The following is a 21,136-nucleotide window of genomic DNA, read 5'->3' on the forward strand; positions in this document are numbered from 1 at the left end:
TCGCCCCTGTCTGGTCACAGGGGCTGGGAGTCGGGGCAGTGCTGTGCCAAGGGAGGGGCGCCGTCCTGCTGGGGGGGCCTCCTTGTCAGCCTCTGACCCTCATTCTCCTGGACCAAACACTTGGAAATGTCTTATGCTCCAAATCAGTTGAAAATACCTTTCTGACATCCAGCCCTAAGGTTTCTGGTTGCTTTGTAACTGGTCAGTGTGGAAGCAGATGCTTCTTGTGCTTTCGCATTCGTTCACTAGATAGTTACTGAGTTTCCACCATGTGTGCGGCTCTTCCTTCTCACTTAAAACAGTTGCTCTTCTTTCAGTCTTGTAAGCAGAATACAGTAAGCTTCTTTAGAAGCAGTTAATTTCATTCATTATTTAAACAAAGATTTTATCTGCTGGGTGAAGAATTCATGAGAAAATTACACTGCATTCAGATGCAGATGTTTGCCGAAGAAAAGTGAGTTGTTAATCTTCCTGGAATTTGGTGGTTGAACTTAAAAAATATTTTTATTAATCACACTGTTCTTTGTACTTCTGGACATTTTAAGAGTCTCAGTATTACTGTTCTTGAACAGTTTCTTTGTTTTTCCATAAATGCTTTCAGAGCACTGCTGCTCTACCCCATTGGGCTTCACTGTGGAACTGCAGTATCACTCTTCTCTCTGAACCCTTTTCCGAGTATACCTGCTGTAACAGCTGTTACATGCTTTTCTTTTTCATGTGCTCTTCTTTTCTAGAGTGTTCCGCCTTGCAGTGTCTGGGGGCGGGCAGGGTTAGCTGTGGGCTGCAGTCTCTGAACAAGTCTGGGCACCTCGGCCCTCGCTGCCTCCCTACCATGGCCCTCTCAGCCCTGCACTGGTGCTTTCCCTCCCACCTCCCAGCTTCCATTCCGAGGACTGACAGCTTCTTACCGTGGGCACTCGATAGACTCACTTCATGGGAATGCTGTCCATCAGTCTTCTTGAAGTTGAACTTCTCATCAGATTCGTCTTTGGTCTTCTCGTGGCTCAGACTGGGACAAAATGAGTAGGTTGGGATTAAAATATTTTAGTGTATGTATATTTATATGTATGTATATCTATGAATACTATGTAATTTTAACAGAACAAGATAAGAAATTTGTATATTTCACAGTCAACAGTATAATTTGTTTTGGAAGTAAGCTTGCTTTTTTTTTTTTAAAGATAATTGCAGCATGTTTTATTATATTTTTGTTTATAGCAATATAATGAAATCTTTAAAAAATTTTTTTATACAGCAGGTTCTTATTAGTTACCTGTTTTATACACAGTAGTGTACAGATGTCAGTCCCCATCTCCCAGTTCATCCCCCCCCACCCCCCATGGAAATAAGCTTCTAAAAGAAGTTACCCTGAAAAATTATCAGTGGGCAAATAATCTCATGATCACTTTAACTTTTAAAGGAAATCTTACCACTGTGCATTTTCAGTTATTGGTTATCTCCTTCCAGGAAAAAAAAAGTTCATATTGCTTACAAATTAATCCATTGGGAATGAGTGTTTACATTTGCCCTTAGCTGTCTGCACCCACCCCCCTGGGAGACCCAGTTCCCAGGCCTCAAAGACCATCTGTGTGCAGATGACCCCAAAGTACCTCTCAAGCCCAGACCCGCCCCCAGGCTCCACAGTAGGATACAGAACCGCTCACATTCTCTGTGTATGAAACCTAGAGGATGTAACTGCTGGCGTTCACTTGGACGCTCCAAGCGCCTCACCCCTAACCTGTCCCACATGGTGCCCGCAGTCCCCCAGCTCCTCCCCACGTCTTGTCTCCTCTATCTCAGTGAGTGACACCACCCCCATCCAGCTCACCAGAAACTTAGAATCTTTGAGTCATCTTTCTCTTACCAGCCACCATTCTAGAAGGCAGTTTCTGTCCGGTTTACCTTTATAATATATCTCCCATCAGCCTGATTCTTCCGGTCCCTGCTGCCCCCCCGGAAGCCCTCGCCTGCATCACCTTTTGATTCGTCCACCGCAGCACTTCCTCCCGGGCCGTCCTGGCGCCACTCTTGCTCTTTTCCCCACAGTTCTTTATATGGCAGTCCGGGGTCATCTTTTTTAAAATCCAAATTGGATTGTTTCATTCACCTGCATAAAATCTTCAGTGGCTCATTTTACACTTAGAAAAAAATTAAATTATTTTCCTGACCTTCAGGACTGTATTTTACCCTGCTGAATCACCTTGGGAACTTATAAAGTACACACATACATAGATGTATATATGCCTGGACCTTCACCCCCAAGTTTCAGATTAAGTTGACATGAGGAGGGACCAAGGCATTGCTAGATTTTAAAGTTCCCCAAGTGATTTCAGATCCACAGTAAGGATTGAGAACCACTGCTCTGTACCAATGATTCTTAAAGTTTAGTGTACATCATATCGTCTGAAAGGCTGGTTAAAACAATGTCTGCAGTCTGTGTCTGTTGATAGATGAATGGGTAAAGAAGGTGTCATACACACACACACGCACACACGTGGGGTGGGGGAGAGAGAAAAATATTCCTCAGCCATAAAAAAAGAATAAAATCTTGCCATTGCAACGAGATGGATGGACCTAGAAGGTATACTAAGTGAAGTAAGTCTGAGAAAGACAAATATTGTACGATTTCACTTAGATGTGGAATCTAAAAAAACAAATGAACAAACATAATAAAGCAAAAACAGAATCGTAGATACAGAGAGCAAACAGCTGGTTGCCAGAGGGGAGGGAGATGGGGGAATGAGTGAGATAGGTGAGGGAGACCAAGAGGTACGAACTTCCAGTTACAAAATACATGGTGCACGGGGATGAAATGTACAGCATGGGAATACAGTCAATAATATTATAATAACTTTGTATGGTGGCAGATGGTAACTAGACTTATCGTGGTGATCATTTTATAATATAGAGAAATAGCGAATCACTGTGTTGTGCACCCAGAACGATCACAGTATTGTAGGTCAGTTATACTTCAGTTGTAAAACAAAAACAAACAACAACACTGTCTGCTGAGCCCTAACCGCAGAGTTTCCCATTCTGTAGGTCTGGGGTGGGACCCGATGATTTGCGTTTCTAAAGAACAAGGGCCTAGAGTCTGTCATACAGAGTGAAGTAAGTCAGAAAGAGAAAAACAAAAACAAAAAACCGTATCCTAACACATATATATGGAATCTAAGAAAAAAAAAAAAAAGGTCATGAAGACCCTAGGGGTAAGACGGGAATAAAGACACAGACCTACTAGAGAATGGACTTGAGGATATGAGGAGGGGGAAGGGTAAGCTGGGGCGAAGTAAGAGAGTGGCATGGACATACGTACACTACCAAACATAGGGTGGATAGCTAGTGGGAAGCAGTCGCATAGCACAGGGAGATGAGCTCGGTGCTTTGTGACCACCTAGAGGGGTGGGATAGGGAGGGTGGGAGGGAGACGCAAGAGGGAGGGGATATGGGGACATATGTATATGTATCACTGATTCACTTTGTTATAAAGCAGAAACTAACACACCATTGTAAAGCAATTATACTCCAGTAAAGATGTTAAAAAAGAAAAAAAAGAACAAGGGCACAGATGACATTTATACTACTGCTCCAGGGACTGCAGAGAAGCCACCACTCCATAGGATCTTACTCCTTCCTCTCCATCCTCATCTCCTACCATTTTACCATCTCCCTGCACACAGCCATGCCGGCTTCCTTTCCATAAGTCAGTTATGCGCAACTCTTTTCACCCGTGAATCGGCGTACTTCTGGTTCCCTCGAAATCTTTGAGCATCTGCCCCATATTTATGGCACAGGTCTCAGTTCACATGTCACCGTCTTGTAGAAAAGTCCCCCTTTCTGAAATGCTGCCGCCTCTGCCCCTCTCTGGTTGATCATTAGGAATTATCGTAATCTGTAAACATATGTTTTAATTTGTTTACTTATTTCGTACCCGTGCACTCTCTCCCTCTCATTCAGCAGTCCATCTGTCTGCCTCTGTCTGTTAGGTCTCATGAGCACAGGGGCCCTGGTCACCTGTATACTAATGGACGTGTGGACGGGGTCAGGCATAAGAGCTGTTTTGCCTCCTTCACACACATGTACTTTTTCAGCAAATTGACATCTAAGGATAAGGCAAGGGATGCAGGAATGAATGAAAGCTGCTTCATGCAGTTGAAAACCCCAGTGTCTGATGAAAGAACCAGACCATCAAATAAGTAGCTGTTAAAAAAAATAAATAAATAAAAAATTCTAAAAAATAAGTAGCTGTTGTCTATACTGTGGACTTAATACAACCAGACTCAGTAATCTGATCGTCACTGCCCTGGGAAGGAGCCAGTCACGGGCCTCGAGAAGCCAAGGAATATTATGTTAATTCAGCTCTTTCCACAGCATAAAGAGAGAAGAATCTTCTGCACCTCTCAGCATTCTTGTTTGCTTTTGTTGTTGTTCTGCTAACGTATTGGGCCAGAGGCATGTCCTTTCTTCGGAGAGAAGCTTACGTTTGCTAGGACCTTTCTGCTCCCACCTCTGTAAGGCCACTCGTGCCTGTGCCAACCATACTCCTTTTTTTCTCCTGGACGCCTGGTAGGGAGTAGAGATTTTGCCCCCGGAAGACTCTTAAGTGGGTCAGACCAATACCTGAATCAAATTAACTCCAAGATCACTTTGACCTCAAGGCAGAAAATTCATTCCATATTCAGGGACTCCAGTGAAAGGCCTAAATTCACTGTAATAATAAAATGCCCACAGGAGATACTCTATATTTGAATATTACTTCTATCTCATTATCAAATTCCCAGGGAGATACTAAAATCCAAAGATTACATTTCATTTTAAATTAAAGTCCAAAGACATTAAAGGCAAATTCTCTGCCCATGTGAGTTAAAATTCAAAGAAATTCAAGTCCAAAATGTATCCTCCGAGTTTCTTATTCTGCTTAATCCCAGCTGGAGGGGCTCTTAACGCCTGCATGGGGTCAGGATTCTTCTAACAGCTGCAGCCTGGGTTGGTGTCTTGGGGTTTCATGAACCCCAATACTAAATCCCTGATATGCCTCACTTCTAAAAAGCGTTAACAGGGTACAGGCTTACCATGCACTGGCTCCCCACACACACCAACGTCAGGAAACAAGCCAATTCCCAGTCTTCTAATCGTTACCGGGAGCAAAAGTGTGTTTGTAGAAACCAGCACTTAGTGTATGTTGTCAAGTAGCAGAAAGTCTGTGATAGCTGAGGGAAAGCGGTGGATGTAGAACATCTTAATTTCTGTTTCACCAGCATTTCGGTTAGTCTGTGACAGTTAGTGGCCTATGACATTTGGGAGCAGTCTCCTCACTAGTTTCCTGGGTCCTGCTCTCCTTTGTGTGAGTAATTCCAGGGAGCCAGAACCATGCTTCTCCCAGCACCCTCTCCTGGGTTTTGTAGGGCTCCAGTCACAGTTTCTGTTCTAGTAGCAACTAAAATACTGATCCCTCTTCTAAAAGTCAGCTTAGGAGCAGTTAGGACTAGGTGCATTTTCAGTTCCCTTTAGATCTTTTTATCCTGTCTAGATGATTATTTCCCACTTTATATCTGGGTAATCTGTCCTTTATGATTTTAACTGTTGCTCTCCCCAACCCCCCCTCCCCAAGTAAACAAAATTACTTTTCCTTAATCTAAATCTGCTGTTTACTTTCTTTTGTTTTCCCTTCATCCACTGCTTCTGTTCTGGTAGTAAGACTGAACCACTTTCTTTTTTTTTTTTTTTTTTTTTTTTTTCTGGTTGTACCCGGTCTTAGTTGAGGCTCGCGGGCTCCTTAGTTGCGGCTCCAGGCTCCTTAGTTGCGGTATGCATGTGGGATCTAGTTCCCCGAGCAGGGGTGGAGCCCGGGCCCCTGCATTGGGAGCGAGGAGCCTTAGCCACTGCACCACCAGGCCGTCCTGAGACTGAACCACTTTTTCACACCACTCAAACCCCTCTTTGTTTTCTAGAGACAGAGTGCTCCAAAGACCTTTCACAACTGCAGTATGCCATTCAGTTTATATTTCTACATCAGAGTAAGAAGACAGTATCCTTGCGCTTTTTCTGGTCTTGGGAATCTCTCTAAATTTTCTCTTAGTTATGATATTTGCTGTAGGTTTCTGACACAAGCCATTTTCAAGTTAAAATAGTTTTCTAGTTTTCTGAGAATTAAAAAAATAATAGGTGCTAAGCATTAATCTGATGCGTTTTCTTTGATATTGAGATAATTATTAGTACATTAATGAGGATAATTGCCTTGTAGATTTTCTGATCAACATTAAGATGATGATGAATTTTTAAGGTATGTTTCATTAATCTAATATTATTTGCAGGAATTTTGGGTGGGGTTGTCTTGGGAAGTGGTATATGTTCATAAATAGGACTGTTGTTTTTCTTACACTGGTCTGTCTTAATCCTGCTTTTAGAAGCAAGCCATAATAGCCTCATAAAATGAATTGGGAAGCTTTCCCTCGTTTTTTTAATTGTTTTTGAATAACTTACATACATAATAGATTACCTGTTCCTTAAAAATTTGATGGTACTTACTTGAACAGTTGTTTGGGTCTTTGACTATTTTTGTCAGTGAGTCTTCGGTATTTTCATATCTTTAAATTATTTAAATTTAAATATTTAAAGTATTGACCTTTTCAAGCTTTCTATCTATTGTGTCAGTTTTTCTCAGAAATATCCATTTCATCTAGATTTTTTTATTTGTTCCATAAAATTCATAATATTTTATTATTTTATCTATGTTATCTATATCTATTTCTTTCTTTTCATTCTATTCTTTTTAAACAGATATCTCTCTTTTTTCCTTCATCAGTCTTTCTGGAATTTTTCCATTCTATTAATTTACAGTGAGCCAGGTTTTGGTTTTGGTTCATCTTTTCTGTGTGTTCTTCCTCTCTAATTCACTGACTTTTGCCTGTCAAACAAGAGGAACAAAGATAAGAGTGACAGCAGGCTTCTCTCCAGAAATAATGCAGAACAGGGATCAAAGGAACGACATCTTTAAAATACTAAAAGAAAACTAGAATTATATATCCAGCCAAAATATCCTTCAAAGATGAGGGCAAAAAGAAGACATTTCCAGACAAACAAAAGTTGAGAGAATTTGTTGTCAGCAGAACTGTGCTATAAGAAATGTTGAAGGGTGTTGTACCAGGTGAAGGAAAATGGTACCAGTTGGAAACCTGATTCTATACAAAGAAATCAAAAATACTGGAAAAACTAAATATGTGAGTAAGAATAAAATACCTTTATCTTCAGTTTTTAATTTTTAAAAAATATCATCAGCTCTTTGAAGCACTCATAATAGCAATGTATTTGGGGGTTTATAATGTATATAGAAGTAAAATGTGTGAGAGCAGTTGCCCAAACATCAAGTGGTGTATACAGTTGTAAGGTTCTTACATTTATGTGAAATAGTATAATATTATTTGTAGATAGACTATAAAAGTTAAAGGTCCATATTCTAAACCCTAGAACAACCACTTTTTAAAAAAAAGGAAAGAGAGTTAGTTAATAAGCCAATAGTGGAGGGAAAAAGATGGAATATTTAAAAATACTCAGCCTAAAGGAAGTCAGGGTAAGAGGAAAAAGGGAACAAAGTACATTTAGGATAAAAAGAAAACAAATGTCAGAATGATATACTTAAGCACAACTATATTGATAAGTACATTAAAAGTAAATGGCTTATATATTCCAATTAAAAGACAGAGACTGTTAGACTGGATTTTAAAAAAGCAAGACTCAGTTATATGATAACTACAAGAAATACACTTTGAATATAAAGGTGAAGATAGGTTAAAAATGAAAGAATGAAAATGATATACCATGCAAACACATGAAAAAGGTGGAGTGGCTATATTAATGTCAGACAAAATAGACTTGAGATATACAGAGGGATATTTCGTAATGATTGAAGGATCAGCTCATCAAGAAGACATAAAAACATTAACATATATTGCAAATAGTAGAACTTCAAGTACATTAAGCAAAAACTGGCAGAACTGAAAGGAGAAATAGATCTATAATCATAATTGAAGATTTCAGCACTCGTAGTAAATTCTAGAACAAGGAGAAAGAAACTCAGGAGTAATACAAAAACTTGAACACTGATCAATGAACTTGACCAATTAAAGTTTATAGAGCCCTGCACCCAACAGCTGAATACGTATTCTTTACAATACACATGGAACATTCACCAAGGCAGACCATACACTGGACCATAAAACAAATCTCAGTAAAATCGTGGTAATGTTTTCTTAGGTCAGTCTCCCAAGGCAAAAGAGATAAAAGCAAAAATAAACAAGTGAGACCTAATCAAACGTATAAACATATAATCAAATGTATAAACGTTTCCTTTTGCACAGCAAAGGAAACCATAAACAAAAAGAAAAGACAACCTTCCTACTGGGAGAAAACATTTGCAAACGATTTGACTGACAAGGGCTTAATTTCCAAAATATACAGACAGCTCATACAACTCAATATCAAAAAAACAACCCTATTAAAAGATAGGCAGAAGACCTAAATAGACTTTTCTCCAAAGAAGACTGTATACAGATGGTCAATAGGCACATGAAAAGATGCTCCGCGTCTCTAATTATTAGAGAAATGCAAATCAAAACTACAACGAGGTATCACCTCACACCAGTCAGAATGTCTGTCATCACAAAGTCTACAAATAATAAGTGCTGAAGAAAAGGGAACCCTCTTCCACTGTTGGTGGGAATATAAATTGGTGCAGCCACTGTGGAAGCCAGTATGGAGGTTCCTTAAAAAACTAAAAATAGAATTACCATATGATCCAGCAATCCCACTCCTGGGCATATATCCAGAAAAGATGAAAACTCTAATTTGAAAAGATACATGCACCCCGGTGTTCATAGCAGCAGTATTCACAATAGCTAAGATGTGGAAGCAACCGAAGTGTCCATTAACAGATGAATGGATAAGAAGATGTGGCATATATATATACAATGGAATATTACCCAGCCATAAAAAAGAATGAAATATTGCCATTTGAAGCAACATGGCTGGACCTAGGGATTATCATACTAAGTAAGTCAGGCAGAGAAAGACAAATATTATAACATGTATATGTGGAATCCAAAAAATACCAGTGAATTTACTTACAGAACAGAAACAGACTCGTAGACAGAAAAAAATATTTGGTTACCAAAGGGGAAAGCGGGGGCGGGGGGCGGGTGATAAATTAGGAGTTTGGGATTAGCAGGTACAAAGTACTATATAGAAAATAGATAAACAACAAGGATTTACTATATAGCACAGGGAAGTATATTCAATATTTTGTAATAACCTATAATGGAAAACAATCTGAAAAATAGAGAACCAAATCACTTTTCTGTACATCTGAAACTAACACAATATTGTAAGTCAGGTATAGTTCAATAAAGAAGAAGAAGAAGAAGAGGAAGAAGCCATGTGAAGATGAAGGCAGAGATCTACTAGCCAAAGAACATAAAGGTGGTCGGCAAACCACCGGACGTTCAGAGTGAGGCATGGAACAGATTCTCCTTCATAGCCCTTAGAAGGAACCAATCCTGCCAACACCTTGATCTCAGACTTCTAGCCTCCAGAACTGTGAGAGAATAAATTTTGTTATTTAAGCCACTCGGTTTCTCGTACTTTGTTACAGCAGCCTTAGGACACTAATACAATAGCCAAAGCAATTTCAAAAAACAAAGGGCTTCCCTGGTGGCGCAGTGGTTGCACGTCCGCCTGCCGGTGCAGGGGAACCGGGTTCGCGCCCCGGTCCGGGAGGATCCCACATGCCGCGGAGCGGCTGGGCCCGTGAGCCATGGCCGCTGAGCCTGCGCGTCCGGAGTCTGTGCTCCGCAACGGGAGAGGCCGCAACAGAGGGAGGCCCGCATACCACAAAAAAAAAAAAAAAAAAAAAAAAAAAAAAAACAAAGAGGATTGTGCTTCTTCTTTCATGACTTACTAGTAGGCTAATTAAAGCAGCATAGTATTAGCATAAATATAGGTAGATGTATAGAAAGTCCAATATAAAATAGAGTCCAAATATAGAGTGAATGGGGGAAAGCTAGTCTTTCCAACAAATGGTATTGGAACAATTGTACATCCTTATGAGTGAAAAAGAAGAACCTTGACCTTTATCTTGCACCAAACTCAAAAGTTGGTTTATAATGGAAATATGAAAGCTAGAATTATAAAACATATAGAAAAAAACATTGTGGATGTGTTGAAGAAAGCCATAATTTCTTAGGACACAAAAAGCACTAATCATGAAAAATATTTTGATAAATTGTTCTTCACCTAAATTTAAAAGTTATACTCTTTGAAACACACTATTAAGAAACTGAAAAGGCAAGTCACAGACTAGGAGAAAATATCCACAGTGCTTATATCTGGCATAGGACTCACCCGTATCCAAATTATGTGAAGAACTCTTACAACTCAACAAGAAAGAGTAGCCCAGGTAGTAAAATGGGCAAGATATTTGAACAACACCTCATAAAAGAAGATACAGAAATGGCCCATAAGCACCTGAAAAGATGCTCCACATCAGTCATCAGGGAAATGCAAACAAAACCCGCAATATGATGTCACCTAAAAAGTCTGACAGTATCAAGCGTTGTTAAAGATCCAGGGTCACTCAGTTACATTGTTGGAGGGAATGTAAAATGGTACAGTCATGGTGGAAAATAGTTTGGCAGTTCCTATAAAGTTGAACATACACTTAAAATATGACCCAGCAATTCCGCTCTTAGACATCACCCCAGGAGAAATGAAAACACGTGTCCACAAGAAGACATGAACACATAATGTTCATAGCACCTCTATTCATTACAGATAAAACTGTCCATCAACATGTGAATAGATAAATAAATGGCATATTCATAATCAGAAGTAAAAATAAACTACCGATACGCGTAACAACATGGATGAATCTCAGAAACATTGAAAAAGAGTTCTTTTGATGTGGTCTTATTCATATTATAGTATAGAACAGACAAGATCTATGTCTAGTGCCAGGAAGCAGATGGATGGTTACTAAAGCAGTGATTATAGAGGTGCACAGCAACTCTCTGGGGTGACGGAAATGTTCTCTATCCTGATTTGCCTGTGGTTACACAGGTGCAGTTGCAGTCCCCGGTGTGTAAATTACATCTCAACAAAGTTTACTTCATAAGGAAAGAAAACAGAGCACCCCGGGGGAAAAGTGTGAAGGACAGTGTCTTCTGTTTTAGGAGTTTCTTTCAGGGTTTGCAGCAGGTCTCAGACTTTGTTTGCCTCAGTAGGTGCTCTTGGACTTTGCGTGAATCGGGAGCCACAACTCGTTGCGTGTCGGAATCACCCGAAGAGTTTGTATAAGACACTGATGCCCAGGCTTTGCTCCCAGAGATTCTGATTGATGTGTTCTGGGGTTGGGACCACAGCATTGGTTGTTTTCGAAATCTCCCCAAGTGATTCTAACGTGGAGTCAAGGTTGTGGACCGCTGGCCTAGGCTTTTGCTCTGAGTCCTAGAGAAGGGTTGTCTGTGAAATGCAGGTCGTGTGCCTTCTTGTTGCTTCTTGAGTGACATCCTGAGTGGTTCCTCTGGCATAGCAGCTCAATCGTGAAATGCCTAGTAGTAAGCTGCACAGAACACCGTGGAAATAAATGCAACACAGAGATAAACAATACTTACTTTTGTGAGACTTGGAGTTGATTGTGTAAGGCAAAAGCCAGCAGAGGAGTATGGATGGAAATTAGTAACCAGAGGTGTATCCAGTTCATGAGACAGTCAAGAAAAGCATAGTACTAACTTAGAGCAACCCATACCTACCAAATTTCCTATGATTGCAGAAATGTATGCTTATATATTCAAACTTTGCTGAACAATAGCTTGTGCCCTGTGAAGGATTACCATGTCCAGCTCTTTTCAAGTATGGTGAGGAATCCTATAGAACCTCAAAACCAAGTGAAAATAATATTGCAAACTGCTGCCATTTCCTGTGTCCTTACTGTGTGCTGGGTGCTGTGCTGAATGCTTTCTCGTGTAATTCTCACTTTAACCCTGTGAGGTGGGCACCACTCTCTTGTTACACGTAAGAGAATCTAGACTTCATGAAGCTCAGAACCCTCCACAGGTTACACAGCTAGAGGGCTGAGCTGGATTCTCTTGTAGGTCTGTCTGCCTCCAAAAGTATCCCTCTTTCCTCTGTGTGCTTGGGATGGTAATTGGTCTCACCCTGTGGGCGGGCACACCCACATCTCATACAAGATGGTGCATCCGCCTCCATCCCCTCGGGCTTCGAGCCTTCTGAGTTGCCGTCACGCCTCTAAAAATGGCTTCATCTGTAGATCAGAGCCTTGTCCGAGCATTGCCACACCCATGTTGGTTGTGTGCTCGCTTCAGCACAGGGCTCTGCTGACCTTTGTGTGTGTGCGTTTGTTTTGAGGCGCTATGTTTTGAACACATTTTCACCAAATGTTAGTTACGTTGATTCATGGGGCGTTTAAATAGGAGATTCAGGGCTTCCCTGGTGGCGCAGTGGTTGAGAATCTGCCTGCCAATGCAGGGGACACGGGTTCGAGCCCTGGTCCGGGAAGATCCTACATGCTGTGGAACAACTGGGCCCGTGAGCCACAACTACTGAGCCTGCGCGTCTGGAGCCTGTGCTCCGCAACAAGAGGCCGTGACAGTGAGAGGCCCGCGCACCGCGATGAAGAGCGGCCCCCGCTCGCCGCAACTGGAGAAAGCCCTGGCACAGAAACGAAGACCCAACACAGCCCAAAATAAATAAATAAATAAAATACGTAGCCAAAAAATAAAGAAATAAAATAAACATTTAAAAGAAAAATAGGATTCAGTCCTGCATTGGTATTGTGCTCTTGTCTTTCTTCAGGTTTTTTTAATTTTTGTATTTAGCGTTCAGTGTGAGAGCAGACAATGATTGAGGCTCTGTTTTTTGGTCAACCTAATACATTTTCCTAAAGAAGCTTAGATATTCATTCAGGTTGGGCCCACACACTTTGCAGGGTACATTCTCTGAGATTAGTATTGGCTTCAGTGGGAGAGAACAGTTAGCAAATCAGTGAGTTGTCCTGCTGTTTACAACTCTGTTTCCAGAGGCTAAATGTTAGTTTGTTTAAGCCAGACTTACTGTCCTGTTGAAATATGTTACATCGTGAAAGCGTTGACTGAGCTTGGCTCCTTGTTAGGACCTCCAACTTGTGACTCATTTATTATGGGTCTAGAATCAGTTCCCAACATGTTAGGTAAAGAAACAAACAACTTCCTTGTTTTATGACATGTGAACAGAAGAAAACTTGTTAATTTCCTCATTGTTTCCCCGCCTCTCCTGACAGGAGCTACATGCCTCAGCTCAGCGGCAGCAGGAACTTGTAAAACTTGAGCTTGGTGATGACACAGAGCATCAGTCACTTGTCACTCCTCCTGGAGGTGTTGCATCCTGGGATTCTTTTCCCAGTGACCGTAACCTGTGTTCACTCTCCAGTGTATATTGCGTTTGTCATGATGCCACTGCTGTCCTTGTCTAGAATAGTTCCCTTATGGTATCAACATTTAATGAATTTCTTTAAAAAATTATCTAGTATCATTTCATAATGCAGTGGTGTGAATGAGAAATATTTATCTAGGAAAGCAGACCCTCAGTTCAGGCATGGCTCTAGTGTAACCATGATTTTCAAGAACTCTGTAATTCACCCTTACCGCCTGCTTTAAAATGTCACTTTTTAGCCTGTGATTTTATTTCCTTACCCGTTTAACATATCTGAGAAGTCTACTCCCCACACCGAAAACGAGATGTTTTTCTTGCACTGAATAAGAGGTCTTTAATACTTTCTCACTTACCAAAAAAAGTGGTTTTTGAAAATAAATTTACAATTTTGCCTCATGCACAGTCGAATTGTGACTCGGCTTTGTGGAAGTTATCCTCCAGTTTTCCTGGTGCTTTTCTCGGGAGCCAGCCCTGAGCTCCTTGCCCCAGCCAACTGAACTTCTTCCAATTCACAACACGAAATTGCCAACTCCGCCCTCACCCCTGTGGCCCTGTATTGAGTCTTCACTGAGTGCTAGTCAGGACAGTAATCCATGCCATTCTCACAGTCGCCCTGTGAAGTAGGTCCTGTCATCCCCATTTGACAGGGGAGAAAACTAAGTCTTAGAGGGTAAACGACTTGCCCAAAGCCACCAGCTCAGAAGCGCTGCTGGGGCCAGACTCTGCCCCCAGCGCCGCTGTGCAGCCCTCGCTCTTCATCCCTGCGCTGCCGTCTCCGGGTTCCTGGAGCACCACGTGTTCCGTCTGATCCCCCAGCTCTTGCATGTGCTCTCCCCCTGCTCAGAGCGTTCTCCGCAGCCCCTTTATTTCTGTGTTTAATTCCTGTTCGTTCTCACCGCGAGCTAAAGGTCACCTCTGCAGGGAGGCCTCCCCTGGGGCCCCATGCTATGTGGTCCCCTAGCTACATCAAACACCCAGCTCCTCGGGCGTGGAGATGCACCCACGTTCCAGAAGGGTCTAGATCACACGTTCGCAAGGAGCTGGTGAGAGTCCACGGCTGTTCTTGCTCTGTGCCGGGCAGCAGGCATGGCTCCTCTCTGGGGTCTCTCCGCTTCACCCCGAGACAAGTGCGTGTGGCAGGAGCCCTCCTCTCCCATTTGCAGCCTTCATTGTTAGCACTCTCATCCTGCGGGTGGGTGCAGGGCCGATTATTGGACAAGTGGGGATGTGAGGGTTGCATGGAGAAGCTTTGGATACAGTCTCAGGTGGGGCCACTACCAGTCTGGCCATAAAATTTCCCTCTGTGCCTCTCAAAAACATGAGGTCCAACCCTCAGTAGTGGGCTAACCCTCCATGCCAAAGCTTCTCAGACTATCTGTGATGAAGAACTAGCTATCTTTCCCCCAAACCATCCTGGACCAATATGTTTATAAAAGATAATATAAATGAATTACTAGAAAACAAAAAAAGTTTTTAAGACATAGAAAATTCAAGCCCAAACTTTATTATAAGATTCAGCAAACATAGCATAAGTATGTTAAATTGCTGGCACAGTTTCTCACTCTTTCACACACTTTCTTGCAGACTGACAGTGCTCTCCAGACCTCACTTTGAAAAGCACTTATTAGTTAAATGACCATGGGGAGGGTACCTAACTTTTGAGCCTCAGTTTCTTTATCTGTAAAATGGAACCAGTAATACTTACCCTGGCATTGTCCGAATTAAGGGAAATCATTTAAGTGTCTGTCATTGCCTGGTAGGTGCTGGATGTCTGTTAAATAGCAGCTCATTAACCACCTTCCAGTGCCTCGGGAAATTTATAGGAATTAGATTTCTTCTCTTCTTTCCTGCCTTCAGGAAGTCTGTGTATCACAGCCAACTGGAGATCTGGTTTCTTTCAGTTGGACTGTGGTGTTTAGAATCCTTAAGTCATGCTGGGAATGTTCATTGCTACTGGCTTGTCTTTGCTTCTGTGCCTTTTCAGTAAACAGCTAGGAAGTAAACATTTTTTAGAAAGAAAAGAGAAAAATGTATCATGAGTTCATGCTAGTATTTCTAATTTAAATGTAAACTACTCTGATTTGATACTTATTTTTTATGCTAAAAATCTTGGTTCCTAATGACATAAATTACCCATTTTCTTTTAACTAGATCTAGGAATAAGGGTTCAGAATGGCAATCCCAGTGTTAATGGTGCTGAGACGACCTCATGCAGCTGTGGGACTGCAGTTCCATCTGAGCTCAGGACACAGCTCCCTGGGGACATCCCATCAAAATACTGTTTCAGTTCTGTGAAATAATTGTCTTTGTTTCACATGTTGTCGGATTAATTTGTTTCCATTTTCTGTTTTTATAACTTTATAAATTCATTTCTTCAAAATTGAGCTGTAATTGACATATAACAGTATGTTAATTTCAGGTGTACAGCATAATGGTTCAGTGTTTGTATATATGGGGAAATAATCACCACAGTAAGTCTGGTTAACTTGTATTATAAACTTAATTTCAAAAATTTCGTAAAACATATACAGGATCCCAAAGTCAGAATTGTACGACCGGGTACATTCACAGAGGTCTCACCTCTGTTCCTGTTTCGTCCACTTCAGTCTCTGCTTTGCTCTGTAAATAACCATTATTAGTTTTTTATTTAACCCTTCATTTTTTTAATATAAAAAATCATCTGTTTCTCCTCCTTTATTACACAAAAGGTTCACATATAATCCTGTTCTGCACTCTGCTTTTTTCACTTACCATTCTCTCCTGATCTCTCCATAGTAGTACATTAGTGATCATGGTTTATTCAACGAGCCTATATCGATGGATGCTTGAGTTGTTTACAGAATTTTTCTTATAAATTGTGCTACATTCAACATCATTACTCATCAGAGCAATGCAAATCAAAACCACAATGACGTACCACTTCACGTCCACTAGGGTGGCCAAAATAAAAGACAGTGTTATCGAGAATGTAAAGAAATTGGAACCCTCATACATTGCTGGTGGAATGTAAGATGGTACAGCCACTTTGAAAAACAGTCAAGCAGTTCCTCAAAATGTTAAATATAGAGTTACCATATGACTAAACAATTCCACTCCTCGGTATATAGCCAGAGAATTGAATACATATATCCATTCAAAAATAGGTCCATGAATGATTGTAACAGCGTTATCATAATAGCCAAAAGTTTGAAACAATTCAAATGTGTGTCAGTGGATGAATGGAAACTAAAATACATATGCAGACATTAGAATATTATTATTCAGCATGCTGATACATGCTTCAACATAGATGAACCTTGGAAGCATTTACGATAAGTGAAAGAAGCCAGTCACGTACTGAATGAGTCCATGTGTATGAAACGCCCAGAATAGGCAAACCCATAGATACAGAAAGTGGGTTAGTAGTTGCCAAGGGTTGGAGAGAGGAAGAACTAGGACTGACTGCTGATGGGAATGGAGTTTAAAAACTCTCTTGGGGGTAATGAAAATGTTCTAAGATAGTGGTGATAGTGAGACAGCTTTGGGAATATGCTAAAATCCACTGAATTGTATATAAATGGGTGAGTTTTATGGTATGTGAATTATACCTCAATAGAAGTCTTATAAAGATATAAGCTGTGCTGAAGTAAATAACCTTGTACAAACATAATTCCATGTGACACTGTATTTTTGATCCTAGAAATGGGATTACTAGGTCAAAGAGTAAATAACACATGTGATTTTGCTACGTATTGTCCAGTTCCCTGCCATAGGGATCGTGCCACTTGGCATTCACTCCAGCAGTGTCTGAGGGTGCCGTTTCCTGTCACCTTACCGGCAGCATGTGTTGTCACACGTGATGATTTGCCCTTCTGGCAGCTGAGAAATGGTATCATAATTTGCCTGCATCTTATTAGGAGCACAGCTGAGCAGATTGTGATATCTCTGCAGTCCATCCGCATTTCTTTTTTTCTGTGCCATCTATGTTCACGTATTTTATCCATTTTTCTGTTGGATTGTTGGTCTTTTCTCAGTTTCTGCAAGCTCTGTATATATTAAAATATTAACCCTTTGCCTGTGATATCTTTCAGATAATTTTTACAGCTTTCAATTTGCCTTTTTAAAAAATGTAGTCAAATTTTAAAACCTTTCTCTATTGATTCTGGGTTTTGAGCCATAGTTAGAAATGTTTTCCCTGCTTCTGGCTTAGAAAAAGAATTCACTTACTAATAAACTGAGATTCACTTGTAGTTTATCCTGGTGAATAATATTAGGAAGAGATCCACTTTTATACGTTTTAAAAAAATTTTATTGAAGTATAGTTGGTTTACAGTGTTGGGGGTTTTTTGGGTTTTTTAAAATAAATTTTATTTATTTATTTATTTATTTATTGGCTCTGTTGGGTCTTCGTTGCTGCACGCGGGCTTTCTCTAGTTGCGGTGAGCGGGGGCTATTCTTAGTTGTGGTGCGCGGGCTTTTCATTGCGGTGGCTTCTCTTGTTGCGGAGCACGGGCTCTAGGCACGCGGGCTTCAGTAGTTGTGGCACGCGGGCTCAGGAGTTGGGACTCACAGGCCGGCTTTTCATTGCGGTGGCTTCTCTTGTTGCGGAGCACGGGCTCTAGGCACGCGGGCTTCAGTAGTTGTGGCACGCGGGCTCAGTAGTTGTGACTCACAGGCCCTAGAGCGCAGGCTCTGTAGTTGTGGCGCACGGGCTTAGTTGCTCCGTGGCATGTGGGATCTTCCCGGACCAGGGCTCGAACCCATGTCCCCTGCATTGGCAAGCGGATTCTTAACCACTGTGCCACCAGGGAAGCCCTGCAGTGTTGTTTAATTATACTTTTTAATTTTTTTTCTTTATTTTTGATCTAACTTTTTCAGCCATATACATACATCCCCTCCCTCTTGGACCTCCCTCCCACCCCACCCCCATCCTACCCCTCTAGGTCGTCACAGAGCACGGAGCTGAGCTCCCTGTGCTGTACTACAGGTTCGCACCAGCTATCTATTTTACACATGGTAGTGTATTTATGTCAAAGCTAATCTCCCAATTCATCCCAATTATACTTTTTTATGTGGCTGTCCAGTTGCCCAACATTTTTGAGGAAGGGTGAAAAGAAAAAGTATCACTTTTTGTTTACGTCTGTTTTTAAATATTTCTGGATTGATACAGGTGTTTCAGGTAATTGCACAAACAGTATTATTATAGCAGGGAGTAAGGAAATAAAAAAGGAGCAACAGATCACCTATAATCTCCAGCCCTTCCCAGGCTGTTTCAGTGTGTCAATTTGTCTTCTCTGTTCTTCGTAGGTGAACGAGCTGGATGGCATTCCCCTGATCCTGGACAGCTGTAGCATCGATGACAGCAACCCCTGTATCCTTGATGTGACTCCCGAGCGTTAGTTCACCCTCGGGGGCCTTAGCGGAACAAGGCCCTTGCCTGGTATTCATTCAGGAGGCAGCTGGGTGGCTTTCTTGGTGGCTCGTTCCTAAGAACTAAGCCACTTTCTCAAGGTTCGGGGCTGGAGTGTCACTCCTGCGGTCTGTGCAGCGTAGTGAGCTCAAGTTTTCAAGGTGACTAGGACATTCTAAACCAACCTGCTACTACAGAGTGCCTTAAGACTCTGAGGCAAAAGCTCATCCATGGCCCCTGTGTTCGCTGCATGTCACTGATGTCACCTTTCCAAACACTGTGTGTCCCTTGGAGTAAATATGAAGACGCTTACATTTTTTTCTATAGAGATTCGAGGTATCCAGTCCTCTGGAAGAACCATTTAAACACTAGTTTGGAGGCCTCTGAGACCTCAGGAATGGGGAGAAACGTTTCAGTGGCCCCGAATTCTGGTTTTGGTTGGGTACGGTCTTGCGACCCTCTGTTAGTGATGCTGGGGGCTCTGGCTCTTGCCCTTAGCTGGTTTGACCACCCTTCTGGAAGGTGTTCTGCAGGGAACTTGCTTCTTCCCCCCGACTCCACCAGCCAAGCTCTTGCCCTGTCAGAAACTGATCTAGTACAGTGATGAGGAGCTAGGGCCTGGGTACAGCCTGTTAAGTTTGAGAGATAATCTGTTTAACTTCAAGACCTTCCCTGGTGAGAATCAGACTCAGTCCAGTCCCTTGCCCTGGCTATTGTGTGGCCTTGTGCTTATTGCAGGTGGGGGGCGGGGTGAATAAGGCCATCGCAAGGACTTTGAGATTGTAACCCTGTGGGAGACCGAGGAGGAGGGGAATTTTATTTTTAAAATGCTCACTGTGGTTTCTGTCAAGAAGAGAAAAGGAGCTGATGAAAATCATGTGTTTCAAAGTAAGTAGATTGAGAAATGCTTATTATTTGTGCTAAAGATACTGTCATTTGTCTGATTAGCAATAGAAGAAAATCTCCTATTTTAAAGAGCATGATAGCTTATAAGCTCAGTCAGGGAAAGACAAATAAACAGCCTCAGAAGACTTTTTTGTTCAAAAGGTAAAACAGAGTCGGTTCACTGCATTGCGTTATGATCAGGCACCGCAGGCTGTGCTCATTAGAGAGTTTTGAAATATTTTAGCCCCAAAAAAGGAAAGGAAAAAGAAGAAAGCTTTCTCTCACAGGAAAGCAGTAAAAGAACAGTCAGGTGTACCTGCAGGTGTTGCATTTCCTGATGAAAAGGATGATTTATTGCAAACGAAGAAATTCACCCAGTTTTACTTTTATATTCCCTGAATTGACCTTCTAGTGAGAAAAGGTTTTTATTGCTAATCTTTGGCCTTTAGCAAAGACCAAAACATTAAAAGGCTGTTGCATACAGCACATCATAGTTCTGCAGATACGCTGCAGGTGGCTCATGCTTACAAAGTCTTTTACGTTGGCATCCTCCTTGCCAGATATTCATTCATTCATTCATTCGCTTCTTTCAGGCAACATTTATTGAGTCCTTACTATGGATTTACATAACATTACAACACTGTGAAGCAGTTACTGACAACACTGTGAAGCAGATACTGTTATCATTATCCGCCCGATTTGTAGGTGAGAAAATAAACTGAGAGCGCCTTAGTGACTTGTCCTGAAGGGCAGACCCAGAATTTAAACTTGGTGTGTACCTACCTGATTCTTAGCTGCTTTCCTAAACTGCCTCCTTGTAAGTCACTGGGAGGGAACAGAACACGTACAGAGAAAGCACAGTAACATATTCACGTAGTGGAGAAATTACTCAGAATTATAAATTGAAAAAATGTCGATGGACAGTCTATATAGATAAATGATTTTTTAAATGATAATTAATGAAGCATTGCAAGCTTCCAGAATCGCCTTTAAATTGTCAAGAAGAGGCAGAATGTTACATGTCTCGTGTTATGTACATCTAGTAACTCCTTGGACTTTTGTTTATAAACACCTACTAGATTTTCAAGACATACAAAATACACTTAACAAGATATGAGATACATACCAAAATATGAGAGCAAAGGGAGAATGATGGTTGAATGGTCAGAAATGAAGAAGTATTATAGCCCTAGGGATTCAATTTTTAGATGTGAGCCATAAATTAAAACCTGGCCTCCCTAGTAGCCAGAGCAAATAAGGCCACAGTACAGATCACAGGGTAATAAATCCACCCCATGCCCCTCCTCCACACTCTTTCTCTGCTCCTGCTCTCAGGCAGGTTTTCCCAACAATTATTTAATTTCCCTGACCTTGCCTCCTTAC

At 41.4% G+C, this 21,136-nt stretch overlaps 1 protein-coding gene and 1 long non-coding RNA gene across 2 annotated transcripts in view; both read left to right on the plus strand.

Annotated features, from left to right (window-relative positions):
* Nucleotides 1–21,136, plus strand: part of ATXN10 (ataxin 10) — a 164,193-nt gene that overhangs the window by 113,208 nt on the left and 29,849 nt on the right. The window contains exon 10 of the mRNA XM_024127255.3: nucleotides 18,766–18,829. Within this exon, the coding sequence (XP_023983023.1) occupies nucleotides 18,766–18,829 (64 nt within the window). The remainder of the gene's footprint in view (nucleotides 1–18,765; nucleotides 18,830–21,136) is intronic.
* LOC129392179 (uncharacterized) lies at nucleotides 6,245–9,645 on the plus strand. Its single transcript, XR_008617604.1, has 3 exons — nucleotides 6,245–6,283; nucleotides 6,806–7,220; nucleotides 9,385–9,645. It is a non-coding gene; the product is annotated as an uncharacterized lncRNA (long non-coding RNA).

The sequence above is a fragment of the Physeter macrocephalus genome, chromosome 6 (genome assembly GCF_002837175.3).
Source record: "Physeter macrocephalus isolate SW-GA chromosome 6, ASM283717v5, whole genome shotgun sequence".
NCBI classification, from domain to species: domain Eukaryota; kingdom Metazoa; phylum Chordata; class Mammalia; order Artiodactyla; family Physeteridae; genus Physeter; species Physeter macrocephalus.